This window comes from Chelonoidis abingdonii, chromosome 19 (genome assembly GCF_003597395.2).
Source record: "Chelonoidis abingdonii isolate Lonesome George chromosome 19, CheloAbing_2.0, whole genome shotgun sequence".
Lineage (NCBI taxonomy): Eukaryota > Metazoa > Chordata > Testudines > Testudinidae > Chelonoidis > Chelonoidis abingdonii.
The window spans coordinates 35319564-35339424 of NC_133787.1; the positions used below are offsets into that span (position 1 = coordinate 35319564).

At 44.9% G+C, this 19861-nt stretch overlaps 1 protein-coding gene across 1 annotated transcript in view; it reads left to right on the forward strand.

Moving 5' to 3' along the window:
• LOC116832791 (hepatocyte nuclear factor 4-beta-like) overlaps positions 1 to 19861 on the forward strand; it is a 39385-nt gene that overhangs the window by 16539 nt on the left and 2985 nt on the right. Inside the window, exons 4-8 of the mRNA XM_075073614.1 lie at positions 10127 to 10233; positions 11887 to 12042; positions 12680 to 12767; positions 15908 to 16060; positions 19570 to 19854. Of these exons, the coding sequence (XP_074929715.1) occupies positions 10127 to 10233; positions 11887 to 12042; positions 12680 to 12767; positions 15908 to 16060; positions 19570 to 19854 (789 nt within the window). The remainder of the gene's footprint in view (positions 1 to 10126; positions 10234 to 11886; positions 12043 to 12679; positions 12768 to 15907; positions 16061 to 19569; positions 19855 to 19861) is intronic.

Here is a 19861-nt window from a genome sequence, read left to right on the forward strand (position 1 = left end):
CTCAGGTTGCTGGATGAACTGGTTTAGGAGAATGCAGCAGGATATATAGGTTGGTTAGTTGAAAGGGATGGTTAGTTGAAAGGCATTCAATATTCTTAGCTCATTGGTAGAATTGGCTGGAGATAACAGAATGTGATTAGAAGTTTTCAGGCTGCAGATCCAAGTGACAGAGAGGAGAATAGAGCATGCTTAGAGGTTTTCAGGACACTAGTTGAATGTTTGTAGTGGAGAATTGCTCTGAGGTTGCTCACAAAGGGAAAGAGTTCTCAGGTCACTGGTGGAATTTACACAGGAGAATGGGATATGATTAGGTGTTGAGATCAAATGAATATATATTATTATTATTATTATTCACTTCAATTTCTTTTTCTAGGCAGGTATCCAGGGCTTTTTTGCTTAGTGGTTCAAAACATTCATAACTTGGTTCTTAGCTGTAGTTTTCAAATCTTTTCTGCCTGATTTTGAAACAAGTTCAGATTCTATGGCCATAATTTGGCTCCCACAAATAATTGCAGACACAGCCAAATGCATTCATGTGTCTTCTATTCCCCACCGTACTCAGAAAGCAGGCAGTTACATGGATAGTGCAGTTTAGTTGCAGGTGCAAAATTACACGTACAACATCAGAAGCTGGGTTCAGGCCTTTTGAAAAATCAGACTCTTCTCCTCAGCCTAGGCAACAGAAAGGGTCAATTTGTTACTGTGGATCAGAAGATTGTGAAAGCTCTGTGCTCACCAGATGTCACCAGATCTCCTTGCCAGATTAATTATTGTGTAACTCATAATTGTCAATCTGCACACACATGCACACGCACTTGCTTCAGGACCTCCAGTTGGCTTATTGAGATCATTTCAAGAATGGTAATGCTAAATGAGGACACTGACTGTTATAGAACAATTAACTTGGACGGATGGTTATTAAACGAGAGGTTTTGCCTAAACTTCTATGGAAAGTGATGGGTTTGCTGCTGCTGAGGTGGAATCAGTGTTGACACTTTTATTTATTGGATTTCAGGTTGGTGCACATTCATGACTCATGTATTCTGTTCCCCGTTCTAGTCTGTGTGGCAATGGAGCAAGGACAGAAAGGTTTGGTAAATAAAGTCTGTTTACTGTAATTCCACTACATGGATGACGAACACAGCACTATTTATTCAGGAGCCCAATAGGTGCAACGCTTTGCAATCTGCCTGGGCTCTGACTGGCCAGCACGTTCAATGTGCTCCTGATGGAAGAAAGGTCCAGGGCGGCTCTAATAATTTAAGCTCTCTCTTCTGTGTCAGATGGAGAACGTATTTAGTTTGATTTGTGCTTTCCTCAGTCAGGATAGTTCAAACATGCCAGGTTGGTTGTAGCTATAACAAATTCCCTGTTTGTCTCTTCAGGGACACAGGGTTAAGCAGTAATCAGGGACCCAAGGCAAGGTTCCTTCCCTCTCTCCTCATTATAGAAAAGTTCTGGACATACCCTTCCTTTCATCACTCAGCAGCTGCAGCCATCAGAAGGTTGGCTTCTCTTTCTGCTGTGTCTGCAGCAGAGACTTCCATTCCAGGCAGCACTGTGTGCACTGATGGACTCTGACAGGGGCAAGCATAGGTGGCAGAGCTCTTTTGGATAAGTAGTGGGCTGAAGGAAACCCAAATGAGACTACAGCGTTGCCCATTCCCCAATACACTATTCCTTTGTTCTTTGGCTGTAAAACAAGAGTTGTCTATTCCACCCTATCACTTTGCCTGTGGGTTAGTTGATATTATAATTGCAGGGTGATAGACAGGGATTAATGAGAGAGTCTAGTAAAGTCTGACAAGAAGTGAAGCTTTCATGGGATGAGTGTGACAACATGGGTTCAGACACTAACACCACACAATATAGAGACCTCACCCCATATTCCTGCTTGGCTGTTAGAGTCAGCACAGGTTGGTCTGCTGGAGTGTCAGTCATTATATTAGTCAGGAACGGTTTGGGCAGGCATTGTTCAACCACCGGGCCTGAGCTGTGGAATTCCCCTCCGGGATCTTGAGGGAATTGCATTTCTCATTTAGGTCAGGAGGTCTGTCTATGACTCATCTGAGGTCTCTTTTCACGTCTGCTCTGCTCTTATGCTTTTTCCATTCGTCTAGCCGGCTGGGAAATGATTACAGCTGGTCAGAGTTATTTTGAAATGTGTCTTGAGCAACTATTCAAGGGGCAAGTAAATTTGTGGTCTTGGAGTACCTGAGTCTTGCCCTAACTGTTGAACAAACGTCTCCAGGAAACAATAGGCTACCGGTGGCTGTGGGATAGTGCATTGGATTTGGCCCTTTGTACAAGTCTGCCCACTCCAATGCAAATTCCAAGCATGATGTTTGGGTTGCTGGGGCCATCCATTTTTCAGCATACCGGGCTTTCAGCCATCACAGCCACATGCAGCCTTTCAGATTGACCTCTTCCCTACTTTTACAAGCATAATAAATATCGCAATGCAGTTATCATGTAGCAATCGCTTGATTTCATGGTATGTAAAATATTAACTATGTTAGATGTGTTATGCCATGGCTTCTTAGGTACTTTTAGTGATAACAACAAAATCACCTTGAGAAAGTCATTCTGTACCATCCACTTACACTAGAAGATAGACCTTATCAGTGTGTGCGGGAAGTACTGAAATATGTGCCATAAAAGCTATATTGGAAATTTGTGTGAGATAAACAAGGAATAACTCAGTTCTTTTAAAGGGAGCTGATCATTATGGGAATATTAATGGGTTTATTTAGCTTTATGGGACCTCTATAAAATAAATGGTGGGGTTTGGTTATATAGCCCAATCCTCCAACCCTCTTCACATGTATAATCATTATTCACATAAGAAGGTCCATTCAACACAACAGGGCTACATGGGTGAGTCGGATTTCCAGGGTCAAGCCCCACGTTTGATGGCTGCAAAAAGTTCCTTACCGATTGTAGTGTAAAATTCAGCAAAGCTTGTTTCCAGTTGATTTCATGACTGGCATGCAAAGACGGTGGACAGTGAGATTTCTTCTGCGTGCTGCAATCAGTGCTGACTTTTCCTGAAACACCTGTGAATGGGCAATAACGTTTAGGTGTAACTCAAGTGTAGGTATCCTACAGCTGCAATACAATTATAAAAGCCAGGCTTTGGAGCATCTGATCTTCTCACATCTGCCTTTAGATAAGAACAGCCCAGGGTTGGACAGAAATGGCAACAACCCCCTATGGTAGAATACGGTAGTCTTTGAAGGGGAAAGGATGGCCCAGTGGTTGGGCACGGGTTTGGGATGTGAGGGACTTGGGCTCAATCCTCTGTTCTCCCATGGATGTTCTGTGTGAGCTTGGGACACTTAGCCTCTCTGGACCTCAGTCCCTTATCTGTACAATGGGGATAATAATGCTTCCCTCCCTCCCAAGGGGGTTGTGAGGAGAAATGCGTTAAAGATTGCGCAGATCGACTGATGAAAAGCCCCATCTAAGAAATAGGTATTATCATTTTTTTAAAAAGAGAAGGTGCTCCCCATGTTACTGAGGGGTCCAGGTCTTAGAAGGGATATGTACACACAGTACCTAAGCATTACACAATATTCCAATGACTCTCTTGCATGGGAATCATGCAGTGTATGCTGTTATCCCCTGCCCCCCAAAAGGGGGAAGACCTACACTGCAAATTCAAATGCTCTAGAACCAAACACTGTATTTCTGAACAGGGTAGATGACAGAAAATATTTATCCTGTCACTGATAGGCTCCTTTCATCTTCTTGGCTCTTAATATAGTTGGGTCAGGAGGGCAGGCAAGTGGCTCTATCAAGTGCCCCATCTTCTCTCTGTACTGACAAATGCTGCAAGGCAGGGCATAAATTCTCCCCTAGTACCTCCTGGAGCCTCAGGGCTTTCACCCTGCGGAGTACAATGGGATTTGGGACTTTAGCCCGTGGGGCACAGCAGGGCTCCCGCAAGTTTGACAATATTTACAGGAGCTCTGCTCCTGATGGCTCTAGCTGAATTTAAGCCTTGATGCAAGGCCTTCAAGATGTACCCAGTTTCCACTTGGCAGTAAGAAGCTGATGTGAGTTCTGGAATCTCCAGTCTCATGACAAGGCTGGAAAACAACCAGTAACAGCAGCTTTCTTCCACATCGAGGAGGGTCTGGAGGGAGATACTGTTTCTTTTCATAGTATAATATTTTCCTTAATATGAATTTACTGTCTGTGAAATGTGCCCTGGAGCCTGAAGACTTCTCTGCAGCCCAGGTACATCTTGGGCAGCCTGCACTTCCTTTCCACCAAAGTACTTTAGCCACCTCCAAGGGAATTTGGTCTCCATATCTACTCAGTCTTTGGCAGGGCTGGCCTTAGGTAAAATGGCACCCCCCCATTGCCCCTGGCCCCCAAAGGCTTCCCACGTGCTCCACTCTGCCTTCCTCCCTATCCCCTGCATTGTGCCCCCTTTGCCCCTAATGCCTGCTCCCCCTTCTGCACCCCTAATCGCTACACCCCTTCACTCCTACTTCCTGCACCTCCCCACTGAGCCCCTAACCCCTGCACTGTGCCCCTTTCACTCCTACCCCCTGCACTGTGCCCCCTTCACTCCTACCCCCCAGCACCTCGCCCCTGAGCTCGTACCCCCTGCACTGTGCCCCTTTCACTCCTCCCCCTGCACCTCCCCCCTGAGCCCCTAATCCCTGTACTGTGACCCCTTTTCCCCTAAACCTTGCATCCCCCTCCTGCACCCACATGGGGAACCTGACCTGGACGCACACAGCAGCTGACATTGCTGCTTGCTCCCACACTGGACTGCTGCTCCTCCACCCCATGCAGCCCTAGGGGGCTGTGAGAGAGAGTTAGCAAGGAGCAGATGTCAGGGCTTCCTGCATACAGGTCACTTTCCCTGTGGCAGGAGAGCAGCAGCTCCTGATGCTTCAGAACAGCCCAGGTGAGAAGTGACCTGGATACAGGGAGCCCTGATGTGTGTGTTGGGGGGACTGTGTGAAGGAGTGTGTTGTCTTGAGGGGAGTGTGTGTGTGTGCCTGAGTGGGTGAGTGCACTGTCTCTTTAAGAAAGCACTGAGCACTAGAAGCCTGAACTAGGCTTATTCAGACACAAGCCGCTGCCAGCAGCTCTGGACCCAGAGAAGCAGCAGCCCACACAGATTCCCCTGTCCTGTCACCCCAGCTTAGTGGAAATTGGATACACGGGTGCAGGGGAGAGGGACACCCCACCATCAGCCCCCCTCTGCAGAGCAGCCAGGAGGATGCTCCCAGTTCACAGTGGCCAGGGGCAACTCCAGGAAGAAGACTGGGTGTGGGAGTAAGGGAACATAGGAACAGCAGCGGCTGTACATGTGAAGCAGAGCAGAAGGGGGGAACCCTTGCTCCGGAGGAGTCACCTGGAGCCAAGGCTGGTCGTCTTCCCTGCTCCCCCACACTGCTGCTCGCCTGCCTTCCCTGCTGCCTCCATCAGCCCAGCTGGGAAATCCTGTGCACGGCACCCACTTGGGCGGGCACCCGTATCGCCCATCTCAAAGGCCACTCCTGGTCTTCGGTCTCCACATTAAGACCCCCCATAAAAGCACCAGTCATTTTTTTTCCTAAAAGGAAGAAATCCCCATACTCGTTTGACTCAGGCTGGCAAATGGAGGGAAACATTTGGTCACTATGGCCCAGATCCTCAAAGGTGCCAATGGGAGTTAGGCACCTAAATACATTTCAAAGGCTTGTCACTCTGCCACTCAGCCACTCTGATACATCTTAGTCTACACCTAGCTGCTCCTAAACGGGCTGGTATTTTAAGGACATGAGTGGCTTTTAAGCAAAACCTTTTGAAATGCCCCACCCCCCCAAGCCCCTCCAAAAAAAAAAAAAAAAAAAGACAACAAAGTAAATAAGATAAATAGGAAAGAACAACTCTTTCCATAGGCTGATGAAAAATCTTCATGAATTCTGCCATTTTATTCAAGTGCCATTCAGCTAATCCTTAGAATACTGGTACTTTTTAAATGGATGATTAAAGGGATAATTAGGAGAACACGGTTGGGTACAATATTGTTATTTAATATTTGCATTGCAGCAGCTCCTGGGAGTCCTAAAGAACATTCCTGTTATGCTAGCCACTGTCCATACATATGACAAAAAAGAGCCTGTCCCAGGGAGTTTACAACATATAGTTATATAATATAAACTTGCAATGTTCAAGGGGGTTAATATATTATATTAAGAACTGCAGCACAAGCCTTGCTTACTAGCGTTAAACCTAGTCTGCCCATCTTAGTCATCCTGGTATGTAACCAAAGGGAGTTTTGATTTCAAACATGTACGTAGGAGTAGGTAGAGATGCACTGTACTATTGATATGTGCTACTCCCTGAGCTTTAAGAAACCACGGATTGAATTGCTGAGCCGTTCTGTGCCAAAATGTATGAACTGTCAGGATAGCATTGAGTCTTTGCTCAGCATCTTTCCTCAGATATGCTTATTGCACTGATCATTCGTCGCTGCAGCAAGTCCATAGTGTGTGAGCAGAGTTCAGCAGGCTAAACTGATGCAGAAATTAAAGGGAGTTGTAATTCTCAGCAAAGCCACTTGTTACTCTGTTATTACTTTACCTGCTTTCTGCTCAGAGCAGAACAGACCTTTTTCACAGTTAGTTTCTGTTTGCAAAGAAAGAGGAGTTTGTTTTTTTTCATTGGCTGGGCTTTTATTTAATAGTCAAATCCCCTACAGTTAGAGCATTTTATTTTGCAGAGCATCCTGTAAACAAATTGTATCCCAATGTGCTTAACAAAGGTCAAGGTTCAAGAGTTGCTAAGTCTGGCTGAGCAGTGGGAAAAATGTATTTGCAAATAAATTATTTCAAAGAAGTTACCCCCGGTTTGGCAAATGAGCCTTATGAACCAACCGCCAGAGGGTGAAAATTCCATTTTGAAAACAAGAATGGCAATTTTCAACTGAATCTAGGGCTGACCAGAAAAATTCCATTATATGAAAAATGTTGAAGTTTCAGAATTTGATTTCCTCCCTCATTGGAAGGAACCAAGCCCATTTGAAATTTTTCATGAAAAAACATGAGACCCTTCCAGAAGAGCCAACTCACCTGGCGAGTGGAAGATCTAAACACAAATGTCTCATCTGCAGAGACTTTCACTCAGGTCTCTCACGTTCCAGAGGAGCACCCTACCCATCGGGCTATAGCCTCAGGCTTTCTCAAGTGCTCCCGTTGGAGTTCTTTCTCTTTGCATAAATAATTAAATATTCAGTAGGCACCTGGGATGATAAAATGTCAGCCAAGCAAGCACTTGGGTTTCTCTGTGTGAGCAGAGTATGACGCTCAGCATTATAAACAGGATTCCTCTGTGGTGTTTGGCTGCTGTCATTGAAGGCAGTAGCTCTTCCCACTGGAGATTTGATGCTTAGAATCATAGAATATCAGGGTTGGAAGGGACCTCAGGAGATCATCTAGTCCAACCCCCTGCTTAAAGCAGGACCAATCCCCAATTAAATCATCCCAGCCAGGGATTTGTCAAGCCTGACCTTAAAAATCTCTAAGGAAGGAGATTCCACCACCTCCCTAGGTAACCCATTCCAGTGCTTCACCACCCTCCTAGTGAAAAAGATTTTCCTAATATCCAAGCTAAACTCCCCCACTGCAAATTGAGACCATTGCTCCTTGTTCTGCACTATTAAACAGTGCGGACCCAAAGCTGTGAGGCTGCGATAAAATCAGTGCTAGCAGAACACTCTATGAATCAAAGAACCCCATCCAAGGCCAGTTTTGATTTTCTTACTGCTTTCGGTTGTAAAGCCAGGTATCAGTCCATTCATTTTCTTTTGCAGCACACTGAGTAGTAGAGGCCAGAGCTGAAAGGTCAGTGCAATTTTATCCAGCAGCTGAGAGTGGGTTTGTCTGTCTGTCTAGAAAGAAAATCCTGGCAGACAGTGTGTTACTTTCTCAACTGAGAAACTTTCGCAAGTGTCTGAACAAGTTGCTGAATGTCTGACAATTTATGACCTGGGAATTGTTTCCCCTTGTGTACGAAGGGAAGAAAGTTTCCAAAGGGGAATTATGTTGCTGTTATTAATGGGATGCTTTGAAATGTTCTTGCAGTGATCATTTGTGTGTGTCCTTTAACCAGAATTTGAAATAAATCTTTTCTTTATTTACTTCCTTAGTTAGGCACCAGCATCCTCTTTTGGTAGATAGCCCACTGAGTAGGAGTGATCTCTGCTACGGAATGATCAGCACCATGAACAAGTTTGCTGGTCTTTTACGGGGTGGGTTACAGAATCCATGGGTTTCTTTAATGCAGTGTTCATAGAGATGATTGCTGCTCTTCCTCAACCCCAAGCCCATCACTGGGAAATCATTCTGGAGACCAAGTCCCAGTACCAGGAAATACAGTACAATTGTTGCTGGATTCTCCTGATGCAGAGGTCCAGACTGGATTTTCAATTGTCACATGTGCAACTAGAGGAACATGGCCAAGTTCTTACCCTTTAAGGACCATCACAGACCTCACTGCTTTCTGCTCCAAGTGCAAGGCACACTTCTTTGATCTTGCCTTCTCTACCAAACACAGAGCACCACATCTTTGTATTAAAACAACAACAAAAACCACCTACCAAAACAAGATACTCCACTGCACACGCTTCTCACGCTGGGGAGAGGATGAGAAAACAAATAATATGTGGCAGAGATGTAGCCACATTTCTTAATGCACTGCTGGAAGAAGCTCAGATACTACTGTGATGAGTGTGGATAAGACTGTGTACAGAACAGGATAGAAATAAAGAAATGCTCCATAGGCACATCACACAACATTTCTTCCGTGGTGTGAGTATGGCAATAGGGTGATGGGGTACAAAGCACTGAGAAATGTGACCACATCACACAAACCTCAGACAACTTCCTATTCATTTCAGGGTCCCATTCAGAAGTCTCTTCCCAGATTTTCAAATGTTCCATGGCGTTTCTGCATCAAATCGCATGGGCTTATAGCCTGATCTACAGGCCATTGAAATCAATGAAAAGATTCCCATTGACTTATTCAGCCTTTGTATGAGGCTCTTAATCTCTCTCTCTGCACTTTTGCCAGCTTGCTTTGCTCATCTGGCACCATCCTTTCTTACTCTTGCTTGCCACTCTTACTTCATGAGCCGTCTTCTCTGCAGCTCTTGGCTTATGGACCCGCCTGCCTGTATTTCTTCATGTTGTCAACTCTTGGCCTTATCTTTTCTCCCTGCCTCTGATTTCCCACCCACTTCTGCTCTGATTTGTATGAGATAAGGTGGGAGAGGCAATATCTTTTATTGGACCAGCTTCTGCAGGTGAGAGAGACAAACGGTTGACTCTGTGAAACACTTTGGGGATAGTTTGGAGACAATGGGACCCAGGTACACAAGTTTCTATTCCTGGCTCTTCCACTGACCTGCAGGGTGATCTTGGGGAAGTCGTGTCATCTCTCTATACCCCTATTTTCCTTTCCACCCTTGACTATTTTCTATCATCTATTTAGATTGAGAGCTATTTAAGGCGGGGGGGTTGTCTCTTACTGTGGGTCTGTATAGCATCTAACTCAATGGGGCTCCAATCTCAGTGGGAGACTCTAGGTTCTACCATAATGCAAATAATAAATACCACTGGAACTACTCCATGTGGGTGCAAGGGTCTGTCCATATGGATTTAGTAGCAGAAGTAGGCCCTGAAACTGAAGGGCATTGTTACACATGTGCTCTCCTACAGGTAGGACATGCTGGAACACTCATTGGAGAAACCATTGCATCTGGTAATGTTTTTTCCCCCTATGCAACATACTCATAAAATTGTTACAAACATTAAAATAACTATTTAAATTGCTGTATGCAGTGTTGTGGTAGCCGTGCTGATCCCAGGATATTAGAGAGGAAAGGTGAGTGATGTAATACTGTTTGTCGGTGAGAGAGTGGTCCAATAAAAGATATTTTCTCATCCACCTTGTCTCTCTACTTAAACTCTTGACCGTTTGAATAGTATGTCTTTATTGATTCATAAAACAACTAGCAAATTGCAGAGTTCTCGATGATAGTAAATAGCCGTCACCAGTGATGACAGGGAACGGCAATCTCTAACTCATCACATGACTGTCGTTCTTTCTCTCTTTGAAGCTGTGCAGAATGAACGGGACAGGATTAGCATTCGCAGGAGTAGCTATGAGGACAATGGATCCCTGTCAATCACTGTACTGACCCAGGCTGAGGCTATGGCACAGCAGGTATGAAACACATTGACAATCATTATTAGAAGGGTTTTATGGCCACTTCGGACTGTGAACTTGTCCAGCTAAGCAAGAATGAGTCTACTCAGTCCTTGGATGGCACTTAGATGGAACAACTATTGCAACAGGAAGCAAATATTAATGATTTTCTCATGTTCACTCTGGGTCATTGCTGAACCAGTGCCCAAGCACCATTATAGGGGGTGTTGTGCTACTGGAGGTGCCATATTTCAGATGAGACACAAAACTAAATTCCTGCCAACTTGAAGACATTAACGATCCCATTGCAACTATTGCAAGAATTGGGCAACTAGGTCAGATCCACAAAGGTAGTTAGGGTCCTAACTTCCATTGAAATCAGGAAGCCTAAATTGCTTTGAGGATCTGGACCCTAGCATGTATGTCCTGGCTAAAGGTCTGAGCAGTTACATTCTACCTACCAATTCCCCCTGGTGGTCCAGCAGGATACAGTAGTCTTCTTCGCTCCTTAGCCTAAAATGCTGCATTGTCTTGCTGTCCACTTCATTTGCTTTGTTTCACCCCAGAGGTGGCTGCATTTCAATGCTGCATGAAGAAATTCCTGTAGGTGCATATATAACTTGTTAGGAACCTAGGCTTCCCTCAGTATAAATGCAAGATCTGCAAATGTAAGAGCATTATTAGGATAATAGTAGAAGAGCAAAGATTTAAACTCAACGCTCCTATCATCTTCTCCTCCCTCCTTTTCTAATCCCTTACCACATGCTCCAAGGTGCAGTTTGATTTAAGAAAACAACAACAGTTAAGGGCATCCTTTTAATTTTCAATACAAATGGTCCTTTTCTTCCAGACATATGGTGCAGATTTTCTTTACGTATAAAAATGTTTTCACTTCTTCAAGAATTGCTGCATTCACAACATGCACTAGAAAGCGTCGCCTTCAGGGCTTGTCTACAGGTGACGTTAGGGCCCGGGTGTGAATCTGAAGTGTGATAACGTACTCATCAAAGGGCACCGTGGAATGTTTAGTAGGCTGCAGCAGTGCCCACAAGAAATATTACTGGGTGACAAGCTGGCACATTGTAAATTCACACTCTGGCTTGCGAGGCCTGAACAAGTCCTCAGTTAACACAGCTAGGCCCATTTGTTGCCACTGACCTTTGAAAAGAGATAGGGAGATTGATGCATGGTGATGCATGTATTTTATAACAAACTGCTGATTGGGAAAGTTGGGTGAGCTGACTGAGCTGCTTCTTTGGGTCTGCCATATTAAATAATTGGCAGGGTGCTCAGATCCTGTGCTTTTGATCAAAAGAAAGAAAATCCCTTCGTCAAGTCAGACGAGTCGGTTGTAAAACACACTGACAATTAGCTGCTCAAGTCACTAAGCCTCTGTTGTGACACAGCACCACCCAGTGGAGACTGTAAACATTCTTGCGTCGATGTTCAACACTGGATCAAACATACAGTTCTCTGCAAATCATTGTGAATGACAAAAAAGTTATATTTGAGATAGGACAAAATTAATGGCTTAATAGAAACCCCGTGTTAACCATAAATCCTGTGATATGTAGGAAACACTTATTACACTCTACTTGACCGGGCATTTTGTTCAACAAAGCAACACTTAAGCCTGTTTTACATACAAATTCTGCTTTGTTTTTCTTTCAGTACTCAGCTCTGAGTCCAGTGCACAGTGCTGATGTTGCCATGAAGAAGGTTGCCACCATCAATGATGTGTGTGAGTCCATGAAACAGCAGCTTTTAGCCCTTGTGGAGTGGGCGAAGTATATCCCAGCATTCTGTGAACTTCCACTGGATGACCAGGTGAAATAGGGCTCTGTGTCTGTCACTCCCTCAATCCGTTTATATTTAATGTATTTATTTAATATAAACACATAGTCCCTGCCCGTTAACATCGAACTAAGTGATAGTCAATAGAATTCACCATGTAGAGCAAGAAGTTCCTTGCAGGAGAAGTGGAATTTTAAAGGGTCAGATTTTGTTATTACTAATGAATTAGAAATGATTGCCACCCACTGAAGACAAGAGAAATATTGCATATGATCAGCTGAGCCAGCACTGGGAATGATGGGTCAAAAGGGAGGTTGTATTTTTTCTACCATCATCTGCTGGTAGAAGGGTACAATAGTCACTCTTTCCAGGGCACTATCAAATAAAACATGTTCTCCTTTGTTTTTGCTTTGAAAATGAGTTTTGCTTTTATGTTCTGTAAATGTAATGCTTCTAACATCTAAAGAGTCAAAGTATAGTCAAGTTAGTGTCAGATTTTGCTCTCAATTATCCCAGGAGTAATTCAATTGACTACAGTGGAGCTATTCCAGATTTGCACTGATTTAAATGAAAGCAGAATTTCCCCCATTTTCTACACATCAATCACCCGACTGTTCCTCTGTCTGCTGTTGATGTGTAACACGCTCTGTTTCTCCCCTATACTCTGCAGGTTGTCTTGCTAAGAGCCCATGCAGGAGAGCACCTACTCCTGGGAGTTGCTAAACGATCAATACCATATACAGATTTTCTATTATTAGGTAAAATAATATAATTTATTCTTGTTTTGAAGTTTTCACAGATTTACATGCTGGATAATTATTATGTATCCTACCCATCTGCAATTCCCCTTGCATTCCGCTAGCTAAGATATATTTCACCTGTTATGCTTTATGCTGTTAAATTGTTGCTACTTTTCTCCAGAGGTGGCCGCACTGCCATGGTGGATAAAGTCCTCTCTCCATAGAGCCTGTACATCTGTTTGTAGAGCAAAGAGGTTGGGGAACTTTCTGGATGTCAGACAATATATAAATAGGCAAGATTGTCACTGTATTTTAGCCAACAAACTGTACTGATAGCTTAGGCTGCTAGAATGACATTTTTTTGTTATGACTAAGAAAAAAAATAAATACAAACCAAACTGTTGCCCGTTGACCTGATAACTTCAGTTACACGACAGCAGATTACATGCAGACATGCACCTTCCAGCCCTCTGCTTCCATAGCACTGCTAGTACGTGGATATAAAACTACTGGATTTTACTTCCCTTCAGGTTTAAATTTAGGCACAACTCAGCTTTGGGACACTGGAGGGCAGTCTTACAATGAGTTTGGAGGAAGAAACCTGCATGCTTTGCTCTCAGTTAGGTTTATGCCTCTGAGTATCTAATTCATAGATTCCGCAGCCAGAAGGGACCATTGTGACCATCTAGTCTGACCTCCTGTATAGCACAGGCCATAGAACTTCCCCAAAATAATTCCTAAAGCCGAGCTTTTAGAAACACATCCAATCTTGATTTAAAAATTGTCCGTGATGGAGAATCCACTATGATCCTTGGTAAATTGCTCCAATGATTAATTACTGTCACTGCTCAAAACGTATGCTTTATTTTCAGTCTGAATTTGTCTAACTTCAACTTCCAGCCATTGGATCCTGATATACCTTCCTCTGATAGATTGAAGAGCACATTATTAAATATTTGTTCCCCAAGTAGGTACTTAAAGACTGTAATTGTCACCCCTTAAATTCAGGGTCTCATCTTTGCATCCCAAGGAAAAATCCATGGGACTAAGGGTGAGAAAATCTCCATGACGTTCTCTGTGAGGTGCTTTCTTCCCCATGATCCACTGACGGGGTGACAAACAGGTCATGAGGCTGGTTCCCAGACCCCATGTATTACCAGGATCTGCAGAGATACTGAAGGATCAGCAGGAGACCAGCTACCCTACGTTGCCTAACAGCATTGGTACTCCAAGAGAGCTGCTCTGATAGGACTTCCACAGTCAGTAGTTTCCATAGGAGCCCTCTTTAAGGAGGATCATTACTGCCCAGCGCTGTACTGTCCTGCCAGGGAAAGTCCACAGAGCCAGTGGAGAGATGATGTGCATCCTCTTGGCCCCATAGAACTCCCACTGCATAGATCCTCAGACACATGGATAGTTTGGTACTGGCTCAAGGAAAAAGCCAGGGGAGAAATACTGCAGAGACAAGAGATTACTCCTTATCTCCAGACCAGATGGGGAGACTCATACATAGGTCTTGGAGTCCTTGAGTTTTGGTTCAATGTATTTGTGCTTCAGTTGGAATAGTTAGAAAATTAAAATGATGCTTTAGTTAGAGACAGCATGTAAATGTTACCTCTGCTAATGCATACTGAACGATCACAACTCTACTCGGCATTTTGGCTCTGTCCACACTGCAAAGGGAAGGTGTGGTTGCAGCGTGGGTAGGCCTACCCATATCATTTTTAATCTAGCTAGCACAAGTAACAATAGCAGTGTAGACGTAGTGGTACCAGTTTCCACACAGGCTAGCAACCAGAGTCCAAGCCTCCTAAGGTCCCTGGATAAGTACTTTGCTTGCTAACACGTGCTATACTGCTGTTGTTACCTGTGCTAGCTAAATTACAGCTGACACAGGTATGCATACCATGCTACCATCACCCTGTCACTTTGTGATGTAGACATCCCTTTAGACATTGATGCCTAGAAATTAAGGTGATCGTCCCTTAGAAATACTGAAGAGAGATTAGATCAAATTTAGATTAGATAGATATTTCCTTGTAATTTAAGATGGTGTTTTCTTCTATCATCTAAAAACAGTCAAGATTATCCACTGCAGATGGGGGGGAAAAGTTGGTCTCAACAACATTATGTTGGCCAAACTTGGGTCAAATAGTTCTACAAAAAATTATACCTGAATAAGGCTACAATTTAGTCATGGAAGTCATAGAATCCGTGACTTCCAGCAACCTCCATGACTTCAGCCTGCGCTAGTCAGGAGCTGCAGGGTCTCCCACCACCCACGGGGGCAGGGAACTGTGGGGTACCTCTGCTGCCTCTGGCTGCCGCCACAGCTCCTGGTCACCAAGAGCTGTGGGAGAACCCCTTGTGCTCCAGGGCACCTGGAGTGTTGGTGGAATCTCCCCAAGGTCTGGGCTGCTGGGGGTGGTGGGGGAAACCCAGAGCTCCGGGCCACTAGGGGCGGTGGGGGAACCACTGAGCTCCCAGCTGCCCAGGGTGGAGGTGGAATCCCCTAGCTCCCAGCTGCCAGGGGCCCCCTGGAGCTGTGGGCGGCAGGGGTACCCTGCAGCTCCCAGCTGCCAGGGGAGGCAGGGGCACCCCACAGCTCCCGACCCTCATAGACAGAGGAGGATCCCAGAGCTGCAGACAGCAGTGGTACCCTGCAGCCCCCAGCTGCTGCAGGCAGCTCCTAGTCCCTCCGCAGCTGCCCTGCTTCAGACAGTGTGAGGACTCACAGATCCCTATTTTGTCACCATATTTTTAGTAAAAGTCACAGACAGGTCACGGCTGCTGTGAATTTTTCTTTTTTGTCTGTGACCTTTACTAAAAATATCTATGACAAAATCTTAGCCTTATCTATGAGTTACAATATTCTTGTGGCCAGATGCACAGACAGGTATAACAGGATTTGCATGAATAGTTATGGCGACTGCATGCACAAGTTGGGTAATTAAGCACACAAATGCATCTAATTAGTTATTTGCCCATGTCAATTCTGAATTTGAACATGAAATTGCATGTGCAAATTATACACACAATCATGTGCTGCATTCTGAAAATATGGCTGTCGGAGTCTGAAGAAATGAGTCATTTGGTAACGCACCATGTCCAAAGAACTGGTGTAAATAGCTGATACTGATGTTTTTTCATCTCCTCAGGAAATGATTTCATCATTCCAATGCACTGCCCAGAACTGGAAATTGCTCGCGTAGCCATTCGAATCCTGGATGAGTTGGTAAAGCCCTTACGTGACATCCAGGTTGATGACAATGAGTATGCGTGCCTCAAAGCAATCATATTCTTTGACCCAGGTAAGTCTCTCAGATTTACCAAACCACTATCATCAGTGGCAGATCATGGGATTCCAAGAGAAGAATCTTGGTAGAAATAAAACAGGACATAAATAGGTGGTGTGAGGGGTCTGGTCTGGGGAGAAAAAAATGGATCATTTATGGCATTTCTTGAAAATGCCAGTATTGTTGCTCCTCCTCCATTTTGTGGTGCTCCACTCCCTCATTGCCTAATTGCAAGGTTTGTAAGTATTAAAGCAGAAATGATGGGTTTTGTCATTAGGTCAAGGATTAGGAATCCCAGAATCTACATGCTATCTTGGCTACTAATAACCGCTCCCAGGCAGCAGTTATGCTTTTCAGTTGGTTCCCAGCTGTAAAGGAGTAATGCTTAGCAGTGCATTAGCAGGCAAGCTAAAACTGGTCTTTTCTTGCAGACATCTCTATTATTTGCACAGCACTAGCTCCAGCCCGAGAGACATGCTAAACCTTACAGAACCTGCAGGAACTGAGTTGCTTCCAGAGTTTGGCCTCACTCAGAGATGTATATCAATAGAAAATGAGGACATGTATGCCTATATTTAATTTTTCTGTGAATTAACCAAGCAACAGGGGATTAAATTAGGGACCAGGAGGGAGCATAAAATTCATAAATGGTTAGGCCATGAGAAGTGTTGATTGGCTGCAGTTTCCATCAACATCAGGAAGGACGCTGCAACGTCTCATGCTCAGAGTACAAAATGACAGAATAAAGAGAAGATTTGGGGAAAAGAGAATGGGAAATTAGGGCCTGATCCAAAGCCCGTCAGAACGAATGAGAATCTTTCCGCTGACTTCAGTGGCTTTGGGTTAGGCTCCAAGTGAGGCAAATGAAGACACATTCCACGGTTTGTGAGAGCATTACAAATGGTCGAGGTTCTAAAAATAACACACTTTTGGTGTCTTATCACTTATTAGAGTTGAGTCATTTGACCAAAAGTTGCTGAACGCTGGGCTAGACTCAGCAGGGGGAGTAATATAAAGAGCAAACCATGAATGCAGGGGATTGGATGGGGCCACCTCACATACAAGAAGAGAGGAGTGCACATCAAAGGCATGGCCTGCAGGAGATCTTTCAAGACCCGCTGCTTTCCTAGCTCACATGGTCTTGAACAGCTGTTTTTACTATAACCCCTTGCTGAGTGCTATCCATCCATCCTCTTGTCCCTCCCCCCACACCTCTCTTTTATTCACATAGCCCCCGTTACTGTAATATCTGAGCCCTTCACAATACTCCTCTGAGTCACAGACGTGCTTTTACCCCCATTTTACAGCTGGAGAACCGAACCTAGGCCAACGCCAAATGCGACATTCTTCTACTGGCACTTACCTGTCAGTGTATGTGTCTTCAACTCATTTCTCATCATGGCCCTGAGCCGTTTCCTGTGTATCTGGAGGGCTGCACCCTTGAAGCAACATACGTTATGGGAGATGACTCCTTCGTGCATAATCTTCATGACTGTCCTGAACAGACTAAACTGCAGGCACTCAGCCCTACCTGCCTCTCCTTAAACATTGAAAGTTGCTTCAATCCTTTGGGACAGTATGTGTGAAATTTCCAAACAACCTAAAACCACCTAGACTGGAGTAAGAAAAGATTTGTTAGGAACATACAGAGAAAAATCCAATTAAAATAATAGAAATGAGCTGCATGTCCCATCTAGACTTATACGCTGCAAAAGCGAAGGCAGATACCATAAGTACTATCTCCGTTAGTTACAGTATACAAAGCCTCTTACACTGTCCTACTGGACCAGGAATTTCAGACCCAGCCTGTGGTTTGAGATGCCCTGAGCATCATCTCTTCTTGTGTGATCCTGCAGTTCGCCTTTTCGGGTTACTGTGCCATTCCCACAAAGATATTTGCACAGTTGAAGTCCCCTAGGACGATAGGATGCTCTCTCATGAAGCAGGCACTGGATGGCTCCAAAATCCATTCAGGATTATTTTCAATACGTTGGATAGATAGTTCTTTATCCCAATTTCCCTTTACTATTCTACATCCTGTAGTATCTGAGCACCTGCCAGTATTGCATTAAGAAATGTGATTACACAACTGTCACACGATGTTTATTCTCTCAGCCTCTCCCGAGGCGAGAAGCTTGTACAGGGGGTGTGTCTTAGTTTGGTAGTGTCTTTTTTTTTAACTATAAATATAGTTGTTGCTTTGTTTTGATGTTAAAGAAGGCAGGTCAAAGAAATGTGCCTTGCAGCTGAACTGGAAAGTGGCACAGTGTGGGAAGGGTGTTAGTTACAGGGGGAGTTCATGCCACAGTCTCAGACCAGCCCCACCAAGAAAGTTGTGTCTCCCCCCACACAGATGAGCTTTACTCTTATTGTTGAGAGCTCCATTGCGCCAAAGGAGGGGAGTTGTCAACCGCAGGCTTTATCCTGAAGCTTTAAAACAATCTTTCAGATTTCCTGTGCCCAGGCTGTGGAGTGCTTTGAAGACAGGGGGCAAGACTCTGAACTTAACTAGAAAATCTAGGAGGACTCTATTGAAAATCTGCACATTTACATGAGGCATTCATGCAACAGCTGTTTCTCAGCTCCACCTTCATAATCTATTTCCCCACAGGCCTCTACACCCCGAGGAATACCCTTTGTTCTAGCCTAAAAATCCTAGCCATGATTCTGAAAAGTAAAAGACAGGCCCCTAAATTCATATTTATGCCCCAAAGGAAGTGGTCTGGTTTCTCAGAAGGGCTGAACATGCACTAAATTCAATGGCAGTGTCTGGGTCCTCAGCACTTCACCCACTTCTTTTAGGGCATAAATAATTTTAAGCTCCTATTTTTCCTATCTTTGCCTTTGCTTGTTACCATGGGTGGCAGGTGAACCCCCCCACACTTCAGGGAGGCTACCCCGGCCGGCCCCATCCCTTCCACCTGAAGCCACAACCCCTATGGCTGGAGGAGCCCAGAGCCCCTGCTCCTGCCTCTGGAGGTGCCCTGGCTGGCCCTCCCCAGCCGTACTGCCCAGCCCAACCCCCAGGCTGACCCCAGCACCAGGCTACTGGCCAGCTTCGGTCTCAGCTGCCCCTGGCCAGCCTGGCTGCTGGTGGGCCCAAGCCCTGAGCTCCAGGCCCCGCTGCCAGCTTCAGGGGAGAGGGAGAGGGATGGCGGGAAAGTGTGTGGAAAAGTCCATAGGCCTGGGTTAGGGGAGGCTTCACATCCCCTGGCCTCTGATTACCGCCCCCTCCATGTTTGTTAATCATCCTATCCACAGGAATCAAACTCCTATTTTCCTACCACCCCCTTTAGACATTGCTCTGCTCTCTGTGGGATGTGAACTATTGACAGATTAACATCGAGCAGCCACAGACACATTCCAACTTCTAGGCTAAAGGAGAAATATTAGAAAAAAAAAAAAAGGTCACTTGCCCTATAGGTATATTTAACCTTTTCTTCTAGAGTCTGGCTGATTGACAGAGCTGTTCCAGCTTGTGTGTGTGTATGGGTGTAAATTGGCTGTATCTTTCTACCTCCCAGACTGTAAAGGCCTGAGTGAGCCTGGGAAGGTGAAGAACATGCGATTCCAGGTGCAGGTCAACCTGGAGGATTATATCAACGACCGGCAGTACGACTCTCGAGGGCGGTTCAGCGACATTCTCCTCCTCCTACCACCACTCCAAAGCATCACCTGGCAAATGATAGAGCAGGTCCAATTCATGAAACTCTTTGGTGTGGCGAGGATTGACAGCTTGCTGCAAGAAATGCTTCTGGGAGGTATGACCCCACTGAGACCCTCTTTCTTACCTGCATGCCTTGAAAACCGTATTTC